This window comes from Python bivittatus, unplaced genomic scaffold (assembly GCF_059951505.1).
Source record: "Python bivittatus isolate LINGU-HERP-01145 unplaced genomic scaffold, Pbiv_v1 ctg000980_np1212, whole genome shotgun sequence".
Classification (NCBI taxonomy): Eukaryota; Metazoa; Chordata; class Lepidosauria; order Squamata; family Pythonidae; genus Python; species Python bivittatus.
The window spans coordinates 53,125,086-53,142,279 of NW_028277125.1; the positions used below are offsets into that span (position 1 = coordinate 53,125,086).

At 37.0% G+C, this 17,194-nt stretch overlaps 1 protein-coding gene across 1 annotated transcript in view; it reads left to right on the forward strand.

Moving 5' to 3' along the window:
• TDRD1 (tudor domain containing 1) overlaps nt 1-16,516 on the forward strand; it is a 53,578-nt gene extending 37,062 nt beyond the window's left edge. The window contains exons 17-27 of the mRNA XM_088132449.1: nt 1,276-1,518; nt 2,208-2,330; nt 3,142-3,252; nt 3,636-3,806; nt 5,102-5,353; nt 6,145-6,264; nt 9,347-9,460; nt 13,976-14,143; nt 14,813-15,022; nt 15,216-15,262; nt 15,885-16,516. Coding sequence (XP_087988575.1) covers nt 1,276-1,518; nt 2,208-2,330; nt 3,142-3,252; nt 3,636-3,806; nt 5,102-5,353; nt 6,145-6,264; nt 9,347-9,460; nt 13,976-14,143; nt 14,813-15,022; nt 15,216-15,262; nt 15,885-15,977 — 1,652 coding nt within the window. The 3' untranslated portion in view covers nt 15,978-16,516. The remainder of the gene's footprint in view (nt 1-1,275; nt 1,519-2,207; nt 2,331-3,141; nt 3,253-3,635; nt 3,807-5,101; nt 5,354-6,144; nt 6,265-9,346; nt 9,461-13,975; nt 14,144-14,812; nt 15,023-15,215; nt 15,263-15,884) is intronic.
• Nucleotides 16,517-17,194: the final 678 nt, after the last annotated feature.

The following is a 17,194-nucleotide window of genomic DNA, read 5'->3' on the forward strand; positions in this document are numbered from 1 at the left end:
TGAGCGTATGAGCTGAGTGGTGCATTGACCAGTAGGAGAACACAAGACTTGGTATCTAGTCAACATCTTATCTTTAACTTCTGTAGTTCATATCATAGGGGTTTTTTTTATTATTATATTTCAAAAACCTGAGCTGTTTCAGGGATAAAGAGGTACAAAATTTCCCTCTGCTTAGTTAGACTAGTAGGAAAGGAGGAGGAGGATCAGGTGGATTAACCTCTTTTGCTGGTCGGGGTGGGAGAGATTCCTCAAGGGGAAGCTGAAGCAATAGTTTCCATTAATAGGAATTGTCCTCTCCTTAAGCTCTGCAGAGCTTCAGTGTTCCCAGTCCAGGTGATCCAAAATTGGTTCAGTGAGATCACAGGGCTTAGTGCCAAACAGAGTGTGACACCAATGCCATGTGTGAAAGTGCCCTGGATTATAGAGCCAGCTGTCCTGCATAGCAAGTTGCTTCAAGTAAATAGAAAATTTCATCCAACAAAAGATTTTAACCTTGTAGCTGTAAACACATTCATGTCTAGAGTTACCAGATCCCCTTTTTTTTTGTCAACTGGAAGCTTATGTTTTTGAATCACATATTCTAATCTTCAATTTGCTTACCAATTCCTTCTGTGCACTGCTTTTCCTTCATTAAGTAACTTAAAGAGGAAGAAGTAGTGTAACATGGCAACAACAACAGACAGTGACACATTAAGAAAATTGGTAGGAAAAAAAATGGTAGCCTCATGTTTGCTTGCTGGCTCGCTCACGTATTTATCTATCCACACCTTGGTGTCAGTATACCAGTGGGATCTTCCAATATAGGTGCAAAGAAGAGAGGGCAAGTTTGAAGTTCAAACTTCCCAGTATTCTCTTTAGTGGGAAGTATCTTTGTATTAAATATGCACAGGAGTGTAATGCAAGGATCAAAACCAAGCTGCCCAAGACATTTTTCTGCAACCTTTAATGAAACACTGAAACCCTTTCCACTCAATTTGTTAGACAAAGGGGATGTGTTATTTCATTAAGGTGCAGCAAAATGTCTTGAACAGCACTATTTAGGTATAGAAAGTAGTTTCTGTCTAGATGCATACAAAGAGAACATAGCAGATGTGAAATACATGATAGAGTGGTAGGCAGGCAAATATCCCAAAGATAATAAAAATTCCTAAATGGTAGTACAATATTAGATTGCTCTTTTTTGGGGGGCGGGGGGGAGCCATAGTCCAGCTGCAGAGAAACCAGGTACTCTCTTAATGAATGAAATTTTTTAAAAAATGATCCTTCTGTTTTCAGGTGTGAAACCAGTATCTGGGATCTGGCCTGCAGAAGCAACTTCTGTCATGAAGCGACTGATCCAGAATAAAGTGGTTGCCATAAAAGTCACTGACAAGAAAGTGAACACTATTGTGGTAGAAATTACAGATGAATCGGTGACTCCCGCAATTAATGTATCTAAATATCTTTTAGAGTTAGGGTATGCAATGGAAGAAGCACCTATTCTTTTGAAACAGATTGAAACAGTGCAAGAAATGAATGGTAAGTGTGAAAAGTTATTACTATAATGGGTTCGTTCTAAAGTATTAGAATGATTTTTACAGTAGATGATGATAATTTGAGTTTAAGAACAACGGTGATTGAATACTAGTGTTAATTGTAAGAACTAAAACAAGGGTAGGTAGTTTTTAGGGTCAGGGCCAAATTTTGACTTTTGAGAGAGACTTTTTGAGGTTCTTAAAAGTGGCTGCCATGGTAAGTGTGGCCTGTGAAAATCATTATTTTCTCTGAAGACAAATTAGCTCTCCAAGATAATATTTCCCTACCTAGAACTTTATGAAGCCTAGCAGCATTTCTGCAAATAAGTATGATGTCAGAGGCTGGTGTTTTGTTTTGTGATACGTCATATGAATGTTGTTAAAATTTATTTTGTAAAAATCAGACAGGAAAGAGACTAGTAAGTACAAAGTGAGGTGTCCAAAGATATGTTGGTGACTCTGAGCAATGTCCACTCCTTACAGTATTTAAATATTCTGTCTTCATTATACTTTAGCCAGTTACCGCTTGCCATCAATTAGTGTTGAAATTGAAACTGATGCTCCTAAAAATAAATAGAATTGATAAATATCTTGGTTGGACTATCTATATGAATTCGGTAATAGAATATCAGAAGGAGTACTAAAGAAACATAACTGTAGTAGCTCTTCATATTCTCTTGTCCTTTCCTATAGGTGAAAAGCGGGAGCGAGTTAATTGGTCATGGGTCACGTTAACAGCTAAACAGGTGGTAAATGTCATGGTCTGTGTGTTGTACAACCCCAGCAAGTTCTATTGCCAGTTATTAAACAAAGACGGTACTTTTTTTTTTCTTCTCCTGTGCTTTCTGTTCCTCCTTAGGGTAGGAATAGGTTTGCTAACTTTAGGAAAGGGGCATTAACATGATAAACTTGCAGTTTAAACAAATGTATTGTAATTTCGGGCAAAATAAATTAAATGTTATGTGTATGCTAATGATGCATCAATAAAGGGAACTTGGGAGGGGGTGTTATAACTCAATTAAAAGTTCAAGCTAGTGTGCAGAACAAGGCAAATTTTGGTTTGGTAATATTTGGAAAAGAGTGAAAAATGAAACTGGAAGGAGTTTCATTAATAAGATAAAAATATGAAGCAAGCAGATTATGCAGACAGTTGTAGGAACTAGATAGCCTTGAAGAAATATCCTGAGGTAAACTCTTAACTGTAATGTACTGGTATGACCACCATAGCCTCTAGCTAATCAAACCAATTCTTATCTGCTCTCAAAGTAAAAATGTTTATACGGTATGCAGATGTAAGAATCTTCTCAAAGAACAAATTGTTCATGTTTATGGTATAACCTTGCTTGGCTACTCTTTATTAATTACATGAAAATTAGTTAAATAATTATGTATACTGGAAACATATATATCCTGCTCTTATTTCTACTCAAGTGCCTTTTTCCTTTCTGGAGAAATGCCCTTGTTGGATATGGGTGTCCCATAGGCACTTATTTGGTCCCCTTTATAATGTTTGGCCTGATAAGCCTTTGTTACAGAGGCTAGTTCAGCACATCTCTCACTGGCAGGAAGATCACTAATCTTGAGGTAATCTTAAAATACCTCAATATCTCAACCAATTCTTTTCCAGATTTGAATGCTCTTAAAGAACTCAACTCAATTTTAGCAGAGTACTGTGAAAAAACAACACCCAATATTTCCCAAGTAACAAAGGGGAAGATATATGGTGCTTATTTTTCTGGTAAATAATATTTTTCCTCTGTTTCTTTTTAAGAAAGCATCAAAGAAAGTTTATGTGCATGTGAATTTGAATGTAAGTGTAAGAAACAAAAGAATCTGTTCACCCTGCAAATGTTCTATTTTACTGTACTGTTGAATATGACTAGTTCAGGTTAGTGCAGTGCTGTATTTTATTTTGTTTTGTTTTATGCCTAGACTGTTGGAGCTTGATGTAGATTTTTTTTCTCTGAACAAGATATTACTACATTTACTATATTTCTTGCATTGCAAGAGAGTAATGTTATTATCTAGCTATAAGTGGCATTGGTGTGAATTAAATAACATTTGTCAAGCTCAGGTTTCTGGAAGAAAGTAAATTAACATTTTTTTGTTCTTTTAAATTAGGTGATGGTAGATGGTATCGTGCCCTTGTAAAAGATATCATTTCCTTTGAATTAATTAAAGTTCAGTTTGTAGATTATGGAAACTGTGAAGAAATTACTCTGGATAAAATTAGACAGATTTCCTCTACATTTTTGAAACTTCCATTTCAGGGAATCAGATGTTGGCTATCAGGTAATTTCAGTAATAAGAAACTCTCTTGATTTAATTTTAATTTAATATGTAAGACATTACATTAAAATTAAATAATATAACATAGTATTTGATTCAGCTGGAAGATGCACAATGTGTACATTATAAATTTGATCAATTAATTTATCTTTATTTTGTATTTTTGAACAAATGACTTAAATAGTTTAAGCTTGCTTTTTATTAAGTTATGCTTTTAAAAACTGGGAGCTGAAAAAATGGTACAATTGCTCCAAATTGTCATAATACTTTCTAGTAAATATGACTCTTTAAGTCACTCCAAGTCACTTCTAACTTGGAATTAATGTAGAAATCATATTCAGTCTGATCTTTTGAAATGAATTCTAAATTAAAAAAAAATTAGAGTCACTAAGGTAAACAGTAGTTTCCAATATGGACTAAAAATTGGAGTACCACAAGTTGAGATGCTTACTATTTGCAGTCTATTAAGCAGGTATTTATTGGATATCTTAACTCTGTGTGGTTCTATAATGCTAAATTCTATAATAGGACATACTAGCCCTATCTAAATAGAGACTAGACATAGAAAGAAATACTTCTTTCCTAGTGTATCAAACAGTCCTACACATAGCAATTTGCTACATTCCTATAAAAACATTTCAGCAGTCCACTTCCTCAGTTTGCTGTGTGGTAGCATTCAATATTACATTCTCTCTTCTATTACCCAGAAGAGTCAAAAGATGAAAAATCATAATGATTTTCTTAATGTTTTGAGAAACATGAAATATTTCTCCTCATGTTCATGAATTAATTCCTACTAAAATTACTAATATTTGTTCTTTAAGAAGTACAGGTAATCCTCTACTTACGACCATTCATAGTTATGACAGCACTGAAAAAAGTGACTTATGACTGGTCTTCACACTTACGGCTGTCACAGCATCCCTGTGGTCACGATCAAAATTTGAGTGCTTGGCAACCAGCATACATGTATCAGTTGCAGCGTCCTGGCGTCGCGTGATTGCCATTTGTGACCTTCCCAGGGGGCTCCCAACAAGCAGAGTCAGTGGGGGAAGCTGGATTCGCTTAACGACGGCATGATTTGCTTAACAACTGCAGTGATTTGACTAGGGCAAAAGTAAAATTGGGTGTCACTCACTTAATGACCGCATTGCTTAGCAATGGAAGTTCCAGTCCCAATTTTGGTCATAAGTCAAGTACTACATGTATATGAAATATTGTGCTTATTATGATTTCAAAAAGCATATTCTAAAGAGTAATGAAAGGCTACTTAAGGTTTTTTTTCCTCTTCCTCACAGGTGTGAAACCCATAAATAAGGAATGGACTACAGAAGCTATAGCAACCCTTCAGATGTATGCAACTGGGAAAAAACTGCAAGCCAGAGTAGTTTCTGTAACGAAGAATGGTGCTGAAGTGGAGCTTATTGACAATTCTAGTAGCATTCCTATAATCAGTGAAATATTAATTAGGGAGCATTTGGCTTTTGAAAAGCAGTTATTGTCAAATCAGAATACATTACCAGGTGACTTGATAACAAGTGATTTCCAAGGTAATGTAATGTTACTGTTTGGAATGGTATAAGAATCCCCAAAAATTGCTTGTATGAGAAAAGTTGTGTTCCAAGTGTGAAAAAAAACAGCCCTCTTTAGAACATTTTGCCCCATGTTTCATAGCAAACAGGGAAAGTAAGAGTTAAGCATATTTTATGCAGGTTGCCTGTAGAAATGCCCACAATTTTGCACTTCAGAGTTTGAAACCTTTATTCCAGCTGTAATGTACATGCCCTAAGCTTAGTTTTGTATTTGGCAACCTGCCTGGAAAAAAACCTTGCACCACTCACAGCATTCAAGGACAGCATTCTGTTACACCACATGAACTCTTAACTTCCCTGTAGTGAAGTATTTAAAAACAGCAATAAACTTACCTATCAGAATGGCAGCAATATTCACCTAACTCTTCTTCATTTCCACTCTACCCTCACCACAGTTGTCTCCACCACTGACAGGTGGGAATGTGCTTTTTGTTTTTTGAAGCCAATTCTAGTATATCAGAACATGGAGTAAAATGTCTAGATTTGCCCTAAACAGAGGCAAAATCTCTGAAATACAAAGTATTTTGTTCCAAGCTTAGAACATTTTGTTCACCCCTGCTTCTCTGTTCTTTTAAGACTAGGTTATAATTACTATAGCATGTTACTCAGAAGATATCTGATACCTGAGTACAGAAAATCCTGTTTAAGTAAATATTTGTTTTGAACTGCATCATGATTACAGATCGTTTTCGTGGGATGGTTGCTGCATAAAATGCTGTATAATTTTTTTCTTTTGTCCGATATTACAGGTAAATCTACCTGTATGCAGTGGACAATGCCAACATTTTCAGTTGGTGATACTTTACCTGTCCATGTATTAGATGTGATAGATCCTGGCTTATTTTATGTTGTACCAAAAGAAATTAAAGGTAAGAATCAAAGTATACTGTGCCAACAAAAATGATACTTATTCATTCATAAAGACATTTGTATATATATAAATAAACAAACTAGCTTGTTTTTTTTCTCTCTCTCCCCTCCCTAAATATGGAGCTTCTGCTAGATAATAGGGATGAACAAATTACAAGCTGTGTGCTTATAACACTAGATTGCACTGTTAAAATTTGGAGACAAAATAACTGAATTTTGGCAGCATTATTTCAGGATGCTTTTGGAAGCTGGGGGTGATTTTTATGCTTTTGAAGGCTGGGGGTGATTTTTAAAGATGTTCCTGTTCCATTCTTACACTCCTACCTCCCAAAAAGAAAGGCCAAATAATTTAAAACTACCCTTTTTGCTGTTATATCACTAGACATTTTTCTGTGGTCCTCAAAAAGGTCAGTCTTCCTGAAATGTAACAGACAATTTTACATTAATAGATTGTTGTGGATCCTAGAGTTCATTTGAAATATAGTGAAACCTTGTTTTAATAAGCTATTTATGGGGAGGAGGTATCTGTTATTGAGGATAATCAGGTGAATCAGAATACAGCATCATGCAAATTACACAAATTCTGCCATTTTTATCCATTGCTTATTATCCATTCAAAATGTAGCAGGGAAAACCTTAACATTTTGCTTGATCATATTTTCATGTTTTTGTATTACATCGCTTCAGGAATGCTGGAATATTTTAATTTCTTCTCATAAAAACAGTCTATTTCTGAAGGTATCAGAAACATTACAAAAAGACTCTTGGGATCCATTGGAAAAAAGAAATATGTTTTATTCTAAAAATTTTGTTCCATTAAACATTTCATGCAGAGTAGAGCTGGTTTGCACAGCTGGGGCCAAACCAAAACACAGGAGTTTTGAATGTGTTGGATTGTATACAGAACAAAATGGGGTGGTTCTGTTCCAGATATGGACCAAACTCTGCTTTTTCCAGGCAGAAGTGATTTGGGGTGAGGACATAAGGAGAAGGCAAAAACTAAAGACAGCTGAGGGGAGGGTGGAAAGGGAAGGTGCTAGGAAGATCACAGGAAAGTGGTTGGGTCAGTAAGGTATGCTGCACTGGGAACATTTTCCTTACTAGTGAGACCATTGCAGTAAGGAATTAACATACAGGACAGTATGTTGGCAGCAGTACTTGAAGTAGAAGGGAAAATGGTGGGAAAATTGGGCAGTAGGGAGGCTGGTAGATATGCTATGCTGGAAACAGCTGAGGGGACAGGGAATGAAAAGCATCAGCTTTGCCCTAAATCCCCCGTAAAAACACTCCAGGATTTCGTTTTGCCTGAAAACTGGACTAAACCGTTAGTCTTGCAGCCAATTTGAAATGGTTCAGCAGAACCTCTGGAACACAGTAACTTGTTCCAGGTTTGAAATAGGTCATACTTCTTGTTTCATGTACATTCCTAACAAGAATGCAACATTTCTTTTTGATACCTATGAGTCTTATAATATTGTTTAAAAGAAAAGAAAAAAGATGTCTGGAAGCTTTTCAGAGGGAAGTGGATGTCTCCAACAGTCATTTTGATTTCCCTAAATCCTGCTTGCTCCTCCATGAACCCAAAGTAGTTCTCAGATAATAAAGAAAACAGTAAGCTAAGGCCAGTAGTCACTTTAAAGCACTTCCAATTGTCCAGAAAAAGGAGGAGGAAGAAACAGATTTCACTGTTAGCTGATTAGCTTAGATGGCAGTGGGAAGAAATTTGGAGAAAATGGACTGATGCTCAGAGTGATGTAGCTGCAAAGAGAAGAAACAAGGACCTCAAATTGGAGTGGGCTTTGAAGAATAATATGAATAATTGGGAAAGAACGGTAGGGAAAAAGAGCAGGACAAGACTGTCATCCAGAATGATCATCGAAGAGAAATGTAGAAGCTATAAGTGGACTTTTTATGTTTGGATATAGCAGAGAGAAAAGTATTTGAATTAGTGGGTTTGTGATTTGGGACTTGCAACCCTACACTTGTCTTCTCTTGAGCTTTTTGGTCTCAGCTGATTGGCTTATCTGAGACCAGTGCTTTGAAATTGTCATGGTGGTGCAACCAATAATTTGGCAGGTGTAACATTTCTTTTAACATTACATATGTGACTGTTGACATACTTTTGTGTCAATAGGCAAATCTGAAATTTTAAAGAAGTGGGAAATTGATGGATAGTTGTTTTTTCTCAGGCACATTTTACTTCCCTTAAGAAAACAGCTCTACACTTGCTGAGGATACAGTGTTTTCTTGATTTTTTGCACCTGAAATATGGCAACAAATCAGATTTATTCAGAGAAACTTGTGAAATGTCTGATGGAAAAAACATTCAAACTAAATCCTTGACACTTCCACATGATGATTGTACACTGAAAGCAGCTTTAGACCTCTGTTCTCATTATGTCAGCAGAGTTCAAAAGCTGAGCTGACTTATTTCCATTTCAGTTGTGGTGTAGTTGAAATTGTTGAGAAGCTAAGTGTACTTGAGACATTGCGATCTATTTCCCCAATTATTGCCCAATCTGCCTAGCTTCTGAGCTTCAGGTCCCACAATGAGAAGGTTAGCTTAAAGACTTTGTACAAGTTCTATAGCCTCTCTCTTAGTAGCCCTTGACAAGTATGAGGGTGATAGGAAGAGGGAGCAAATGAGCTGCAGTTTGGGACTAGGCAGAATTTTGTTCCCTGTTCTCAGTATTTCAGATAGGCAGAAATAAAGACAATACAGCCTGCAAACTATGTATGAAGAAAAGTGAAAATGATGCCAATGTGGAAGTGCTGTGAGAACCAGAAGACACTAAACTCTCTGTGGCCAGTTCCAGGGTAAAAGAAAGAAAGCCTCTCAGGAAAGGATGTAATTGTACATATGTATACATATACACACACACACATTTTAAATGCATATAAACTTATGCAGCTGAAAGCTTACTATTTCAGGACTTGTGTTACTAAAACAAGACAGCAATAATATGCAAAAAAAAATTCTTGAGTCTTGCAAGTTGGATACATGGATATGTTCTTCATAAGCCTTTTAAAATGTATTTTATAACAGTAGGTTTTCAAGGATACATTTTATTTTCATTTCAGTGGATCCACAAAAGCTCCATAAACTCATGACTGAACTTGCAGAATACTGCAGTGCTCAAAATGATTGCATCTTCCAACCAAAGATTGGTGAACCCTGTTGTGCCAGGTTCTCAGGTAAGGGAATGGACTTGGAAGATTGAAATTCGTGTTTGTGAATGAATCAATAGAATAAAAATTCTACATATAATTTGTAGTTTGCAGAAGAGATGCATGGATTAGGTGAAAGCACCAACATTTTAATTTATTGTATTGAAGCTTATTTCATTTAAGCTCAGCGGAATTAAAATGCTGTAGTTTAAAGAAACCAGTATATATACTTAGTAGTTTGACACATGACTCCAATAGCTACTGGTGAAGATGTAATAATAAAATTGATTACTTGACAATTTCGGTAGTTGTATTATGTCAGATAGCTTCAATGAATCAGAATGCTTACTCTTTAATTCACAGAATAAGCTAATTGCACTTAATTCAGAACAACTGGTTGGAGCAGTGCATGCATGGGAAAAAACAAAAATTCTGGATTGTTTGGTTTGTTTCAAATGCAAGCCAGAATGTGGTTATTTTGGATAGAAAATTATTTAAGTTTTTTGTTCTGTTTTGATTAAGGAGAATGGTTTTCTTACCTTTTGCAATTAGAAAGTTATCTTTTGAATACTTCTGTCTGAGCCAGGACAATAGGAGAGGCCATAATGTCCCTTCTGCTATTGGCTTAGGCTGGATGGATGTTTATCTGGGGTGGAGCAAATCAGCAGGCCTTTAAGGAGCACATGTCACAGTGAGGAAACCATTCAGGATGTGACTACAGTCTGAGAGCAACAGAGTAAGCTGTGGAGAAAGAAACTGCTGCGAGAGACCATTGGGCTCACTGCTGGGCTATGCTTCTACTGGCGTGGTGGTGATTGGTCATACTGCTGATTCTTTGGTTATTTCCCTCTCATACAACCTCAACAGTCCCATTCTTTTTTAAAATTGTTTTGAGTTTGTTTTGATTGCATGTCGGTGGATGATGGTTTCAGTTAGAAAGAGAGAGGGTTTCCTTTACCTGCTTCCTTTGCTTTTTGAATTAGGCCCTTCCAAATTTAAAGGAACCTTTTCCCTCAAAAAATAAATCTCTCCTCAAATATGACCTGTTTGGAAGAATTCTTCCAATTAGTTTTTCTATAAGTACTTGCACTGATAGCACTACTTGTTGCCCACATATGTTAAGCGGAACCATTTTTCTCTTTTAAACTATTTTCCTTTAAAGCTTCTCCCCTTTCTTCACCCTCCAGCTTAGAGATAGTTAGGGACATTCCCCAAAGTGGATTTCCCTCTGCAAAAAAACTCATTGAAGAAAGTGGGAGAGTTGGGGAGGAGGGTAGGCAGATCAGCCAAGACTTGCAGGTCAAGAGGGGAAAGGCAACTGTGGTAAGCAGGTTTGATTTTAGTACCATGCCTGCTTCTCCTGCAACAGTACTGCTACCAGTTGGCATCATGGAAGGTAAGGCTGAGGAAGGGTGAAATGCTGGATTAGGAGTTCTTCCCCCCACTCAATCCCAAGAGGTGGTGTTGGTGCTTCAGGCAGTTAGTCCAGTCCCCTTCATTACCAGCTTAGGGACTGAGGGCAAAGATAAGTCTGAAGAGCCGTCCCTCCTGAATCTGAATATGTGATGGTAGTTGTGACTCAGATGTTCCAGCAAATTGCCCACTACCATCAGTGTGAGCATGCTTTGTGCTCAGCAGTAGCATGGAATGGCAACACCACATGTTTGCACTTGAAGATCTGTGCTATAATTTCTGCAGCTATCACAAAGCACTGGTCAGGGGAAGAACATAAAGCATCTTTCAGCCTTGGAGATACTTAAGCACCTGTTCATACACCATTCAGGTGTCCTTGGATGGTGTCTCTGGCAGCATTGGGCAGTCCATGTTGCTGACTAGCAACAAAGCACTTGCTCTCAAACAAAACAAAATGCTTGTGCAATTGTGAATTAAGCATTAGGGCAGCAAGTGGCAGGGTGGTTCAAAGACATCAGGCATAACATGTACAGAAGATGGCTTTAGACAATCAGGCATCAGCGTGATTATTGATACCGAATACTGGCATCTCCATCTGCTTGCCTGATTAACAGATCACCTCATGTGCCACCTTCAGATAGATGGACCCCTCCCTATATCACTGATACAGGAAGAAATGTCAGGACTGCTGCAAGCGGCATGCCCCCAACTTTACATCCACTTCACCTTACTTTGATGCAAAGTGGAATGTATGGTGCTTCTTACTTCTTCCCCGCTACACATGGAGGTGGGGAGTTTGAAAATGAGGGGATGTCTGTTGCTCCCAGCGCTTCTGGCAGGGCAAAAATCGAGATATGAGTGGGTTTTGCCTCATGGTGAGATGCTGGATGCGAGTGATGCCATAACCACATAATTGAGAGTTGGCTACTTGAGCAGCTGAATCTCAGCCATGGTTTCATAGTGTTGGGCAGTGGGCCAATATGCACAGGGCAATTGGTCAGGTGTAATTTTGGAGATCAACTGCATTGTTCATAAACTGTATATGGTTATGTGTGATGGGCTTGGTGCTGCAGGGAGGCAAGCATTAGGATCATCCTATCTGGCATCAAGGTTGCCACTGGTGCTTTTCTGGAGAAATGTTGTAAAATCATTAGTTATTTTCATCGTAGTATGAAGAGGAGGCAGATGTTAGATTTACCCCAGGTCAAGCTCTACCTACCAATACCTGATCCCTTAGGATCCCTTCCCCCAGTGGAAGTCCATCTAACTACTGTTTAAGTTACTTTCAATCAGCAGATGGCTGTGCGTAATGTGGTAAGGCACTTGACTGTGTGTCTCCTCAGTACCTAGAAATGAAGATTTAGGGCTGTCTCCACTTTTTCATGAGTGTTTTAAGTTCAGAGAAAACCTTGTTGGGTCATGCGCTGCCCTTGTTTCTTACATTTTTAGGTATACTCCAGGAGAAGTTGGGTCTTAATGACAGCAGAGCTTGGGTAGGCCAACTTCATAGTGTAGTTGTGTAGTGGCTAAAGCCTTTAGTTATGAAGCAAATATTTCCCTGCCAGCATATGTAACCCAAGAGTCTGTCTGTAATGAACAGTCTTTCCCCAGTGGAAAGTGCTCCTGATTGTGAAAGTGGCCCAGATGGAAGACAGAAAATAAGACCACAACCAAGAGGAGGAGATGGGACTATCCAACCAGTGCTTTTTCTCTAACATAAACAGGTCTCCAGTTCTGGCATAGGATTCTCCTTAACCAGTGCAAGCATGCCAAACCGCATTTGGAGTGGTGTGCTTTGCACATTGCCAAGAGAAAAGAGATCCAGTCTGTTTTCCAGAGCACTCATTGCTGTCAGTGAGACAGGGAAAGATGAGGGGACATACCTCCTGTAGGCAACCAGTGCTAAGATATGGCCAGGCTTATCAGTGGTTGCCCAGTCATACTTCTATTGCCCAACAGCCAGCAGTCTCATCACTTACTGTTAGATGCTGACTCGGTGGAGCACCTCCTCTTCCCTAAGGTTATTGAATGTAAGGGCTGGAGGGGACTTGAAGAGCATCTTACTCAACCTTCTGCCCAGTGTAGTACAGCATCCTTGACAAGGGCTTCTAGTCTTTGTTTAAATCTCTCCAGCAAAGGAGAACCCATCACCTCCTGAGACAATCTGTTCTATTGTTGAACAGCTTTTACTTTTAGAAAACCATTCCTGTTAGCCAGCCAGAATCTAGTACCTTGTAATTTAAATCCATTATTTTTTGTCCTGCCTTTTGAGCAACTCTGAAAAATTCTGCCCCATGTTCAGTGTAAGAGAGCAATCATGTTTCCACACAGTCTTCTCTTCTTCAGGCTAAATTGGACAAGGTAAACATACCCAATACTTAATAATAACTATTCCTCATATTTTTTTCCCCTTCCAGGCTCCTTATCATCTTTGTAGTTCTCCGGTTTGTCAATTTTCTTCTTAAAGGATGTAGTGCTCTAGATTGTGTCTGACCAAACCAGAATAGAGAGGAACAATGACTTCTCTTCATCTTTACACTATATTTCTATTGATGAAGCCTAGGATTTCATTTGCTTTTTTTATAGTTGCACCACATTATAGTCTCATGTTCAGTTTGACACCCAGATGCTTTTTATATACCCCATCCTCTATTTTATGCTGTTGATTTTCCTATGCAAATGTAGGACTTTGTATTTCTCTTCATTAAAATTTATGCTAGGTTCTCCCCCTTGTTTTAGCTTCTCAAGATGCTCCTGAATTTTGAAATTGTCCTCATAGATGCCTATGTTTTCATATTTTCATGACAATGTTTTATAATTCATTCAAGTCATTTATTAATATGTTTAATAGCACAGAATGGAACCCCCATGTCAAGGGTAGATAACTGCTTTTATCTATATTTAAGTTCCTGCTAGTAGAGCAATAACAAATATTAAGTGCTTTAGTAGCAACAGAATCCAAGAGACTAACTGGAACCAGAGTAGCATGCTCTTCTTTTGATTTAATTGGAATGGTTGCAATGTTCATACAATATTTAAGAGAAACTTCAGTGTTTAGGTATATGTAATTGATTAGTTTGTCCATAATGATAAGCTTCTCGGTCTTGATTGTTTTCCATACCATTTTAGGTGATGACAGATGGTACCGTGCTGTCGTTTTGGGAATAAATGTATCCAAAGTCAAAGTAGCATATGCTGATTATGGAAATGTGGAAATGTTGCCTTTTTCTAGACTTCAACCTATAACTGCCCCCTATTTGGAGTTACCATTTCAAATACTTAAATGTTCCTTAGCAGGTAACAAACCAACCAGTTCAGTTTGTCAAACCGTAAATTCCGTTTTTAATTCCGTTCTTGATTTATACATTATATAGTTACTTATGTCTGCTCAACATTAAATCTAATAAGTTAATAACCATACTGAGTTGTTTTTTTCCTTTACTGCTTCCAGATGACCACAGGGGAAGAAAGACAGATGTTAAATATGAAGAGAGATGTGCCAGAGGGCAGGCCATGTACCCCTTTTCAGTGTGCTTTCATAGTTATGAAAATTAGATTCAGATGAAATTTGTGCTACCAATGCGGTTATGCACATGAAGTTGTATTAGTGTTACAGACATATTAGTGTCAACTTAAAATAACTTTCTTTAAAACTGATGACTCAGGAAGAGTTCACTTTCTTGCTTGAATATGCTGCTGCTGCTGCTGCTTTTTTTTTTTGCCTTAGCCATGCCCTCAAACTGTGCAAAATATTCTCTTGATGTGTTGGAGATTCACTGAGGTGTATTGCCGGGGAGGGCAGGATTCAAGAGACGGATCTTCCATTATTTGATTGGTGCTGAATATAAAGTTAAGATGATGAGTACTTGTAAGCGGTTCTAACATTACCATTCTGTATAGAGTTGATTGAAACCAAACCTCTGAATTTCTGAACCAGCATACATTTGGAGTTTCTCTGTATTCTAGGTATTATGGGACTAGATGGAAAGTGGTCCATATCAGCAATAGAGAAGCTGAAAAGTCTCTTAATGAATGCAAGTGTAATAATTACAGTGAAAGAAGTTACTCAAAATATTTATCCAGTAATTGTCCAAAAAAAGAGTGAAAATAGTGTTATGGATATAGCAGAACAGTTAATAATTGAAAACTTGGCAAAATATAGCAACAGTGGGAATCGTAAGTACTTTCCAAACAAATACCTGCATGCTTATCTGAGAAAGAGAAAGATATGTTCTGTAACCTGCTAATATATCTGAACAAATATGGGTAGTGAGTACTTCCAATTTACAAAATAGGAAGTGCATTTCTGCGTTCATTTAGGCTTGTCACTAATGGAATAAAAATTTAAATATATTTTTCTTTCTTTTAGAATGTTCAAAAACAACAGATTGCTGCTGTACAGAGTTGAAAAAGCAAGTAAGTTTTAGCTTGAAATTCATTCTTTTGATTTCCAGGTAGAGATTGTTTGCATAGAAATGATCCACAGAACATTTATCTGTAAGTGTACCTTCACTGAAAGACAAAAAGTAATCAGTCTTTTCAGATGCATAACTTGCATAGTTAAAAAAAAACATTAATATAAAACATGAATTTATAGAGGTCATCATATAGTTGATATTATGTACCCAAATGAAAATTTACTGTGTTCCTGTAATTTCAACTAGAAAAGGCCCTCAGTGTATTTCATCAATTGGTTTTAAAGGCAATAAAGAAGATGGATTAGAAGGGTTCTTTCCCCAATAAAAGGTATATTCACTGTGTTTCAGGATTATTAATTCTTTTTGTGATAAAAATGTGGACTAGTATGAAATTAGCAAAAATAAGCATGAGAGTGCATCCAAACTAATATTTAGAAAATATGCATTCTGTTATTGAGGCTCATTATTTGCTGAAGAATTGGATATAAATAGCAGCATTAAGCAAATGTAATCTGAACTAGATAGCTTAGTGATGCTTTCTGTTTGCAGTAAATTGGCTGAAAACCTAGCTTGAGGCAAGACAATTCCATTATAATTTCTGGTTTTCTTCTATTTTATAGGTTGCGAAACTTGAACAGGTTATTTATTTTCTCCTGAAAGATCGCTTTGGTGAAAATAACATTCCTGAAATTATAAAGCCTTTGGAAAAATAAAATTCTGTATATATCTCATGCTGCAAAAATATCATATGTTGCAAGAATAATGTTAAGAGTTAATGCATTTTGTTTTATAAATCTTACTTATACTAAGGTAGAGTGGCAAATCCACATGTTCTTCAGATTTTATTTTAATTTGGCTCTCAAAGTTATGACCGTGAATTTGGGTTGTTCACATGCTGGAAATATAGTGTAACAAATGTTGAATGTAATTAATAGATATATGCTGTATAAACTAATATTGTTAATCTGGCTTTCTGGAGCTGTGTTGTTTCACTAACCTTAAAATGGATATACGGCATTGGGGGGCAGAGCAGCATTTAGCCTTTGAGTGATGAGCCATGTGGCTGTATTTTAAAAAGTAGGTAGGGTCAGGACAAAAACTGAATTTGAATTTCACTTAAATTAAAAGATTTAGTTTGATTATTTACTATGTTTAATAACTATCTCTTCTATCATATTAAAATTTAAGTTGGTAACTTTTGGAGCTTCCAAAGTGCAAGATTAGTTTTTCTGCCAAGGGGTGCCATGAAATAACTTTGGTGTGGCTTAGAAACATCCATACTTTGCGTGCCATAAGTTTTTCAGATGCCGTGACCTACAATGCAAATGGGTCCAGAAAGTCCATGACATTCAAGGGACAGATTGAATCAAAATGTATGCAGGTAAAAACTACACAATCCATATTAAAGCAATACTTTTATTAAGCCAGTTTAAAGCTGAAAAGTTCATTAGCTTTTGTATTGCTAAGAATTTACCAGAAATAGTAAACAAAATCTCTCCATCACAAGTCAAGTGGCTTCTCAAAGCCATAGTTACATTATCTCCAGTCTTAGGTAGAGTATTAGCATAGACTTTAGATATTCAAGTTAGGAATCAAGTTAGACTTGATTGGGATAGGAAACAAATCAGCTAAGTGTCCCATCTATCCATAACTGAGTACTAGTATGTTCATAAGTTGTGTTTTGCAATAATCTTGCAGTGTTCCCCAGAAAGGAACCCTATACTTTGATGAGAGCTCTAGTCAAGTACAACATGATCTAGGATTCTAATGAAGCCTGTCTCCAAAATGCACAAACTCTTCTACAGTGAACCTTTAATTTAACAGACTAACTGGGGGAAAAGATTTCCCATTATTCCTGAATGTCTGTTAAATAACAACATAGTGTTGTTTGCAAATAACATAAAATTCATGTAAATTTAACTGCTGTATC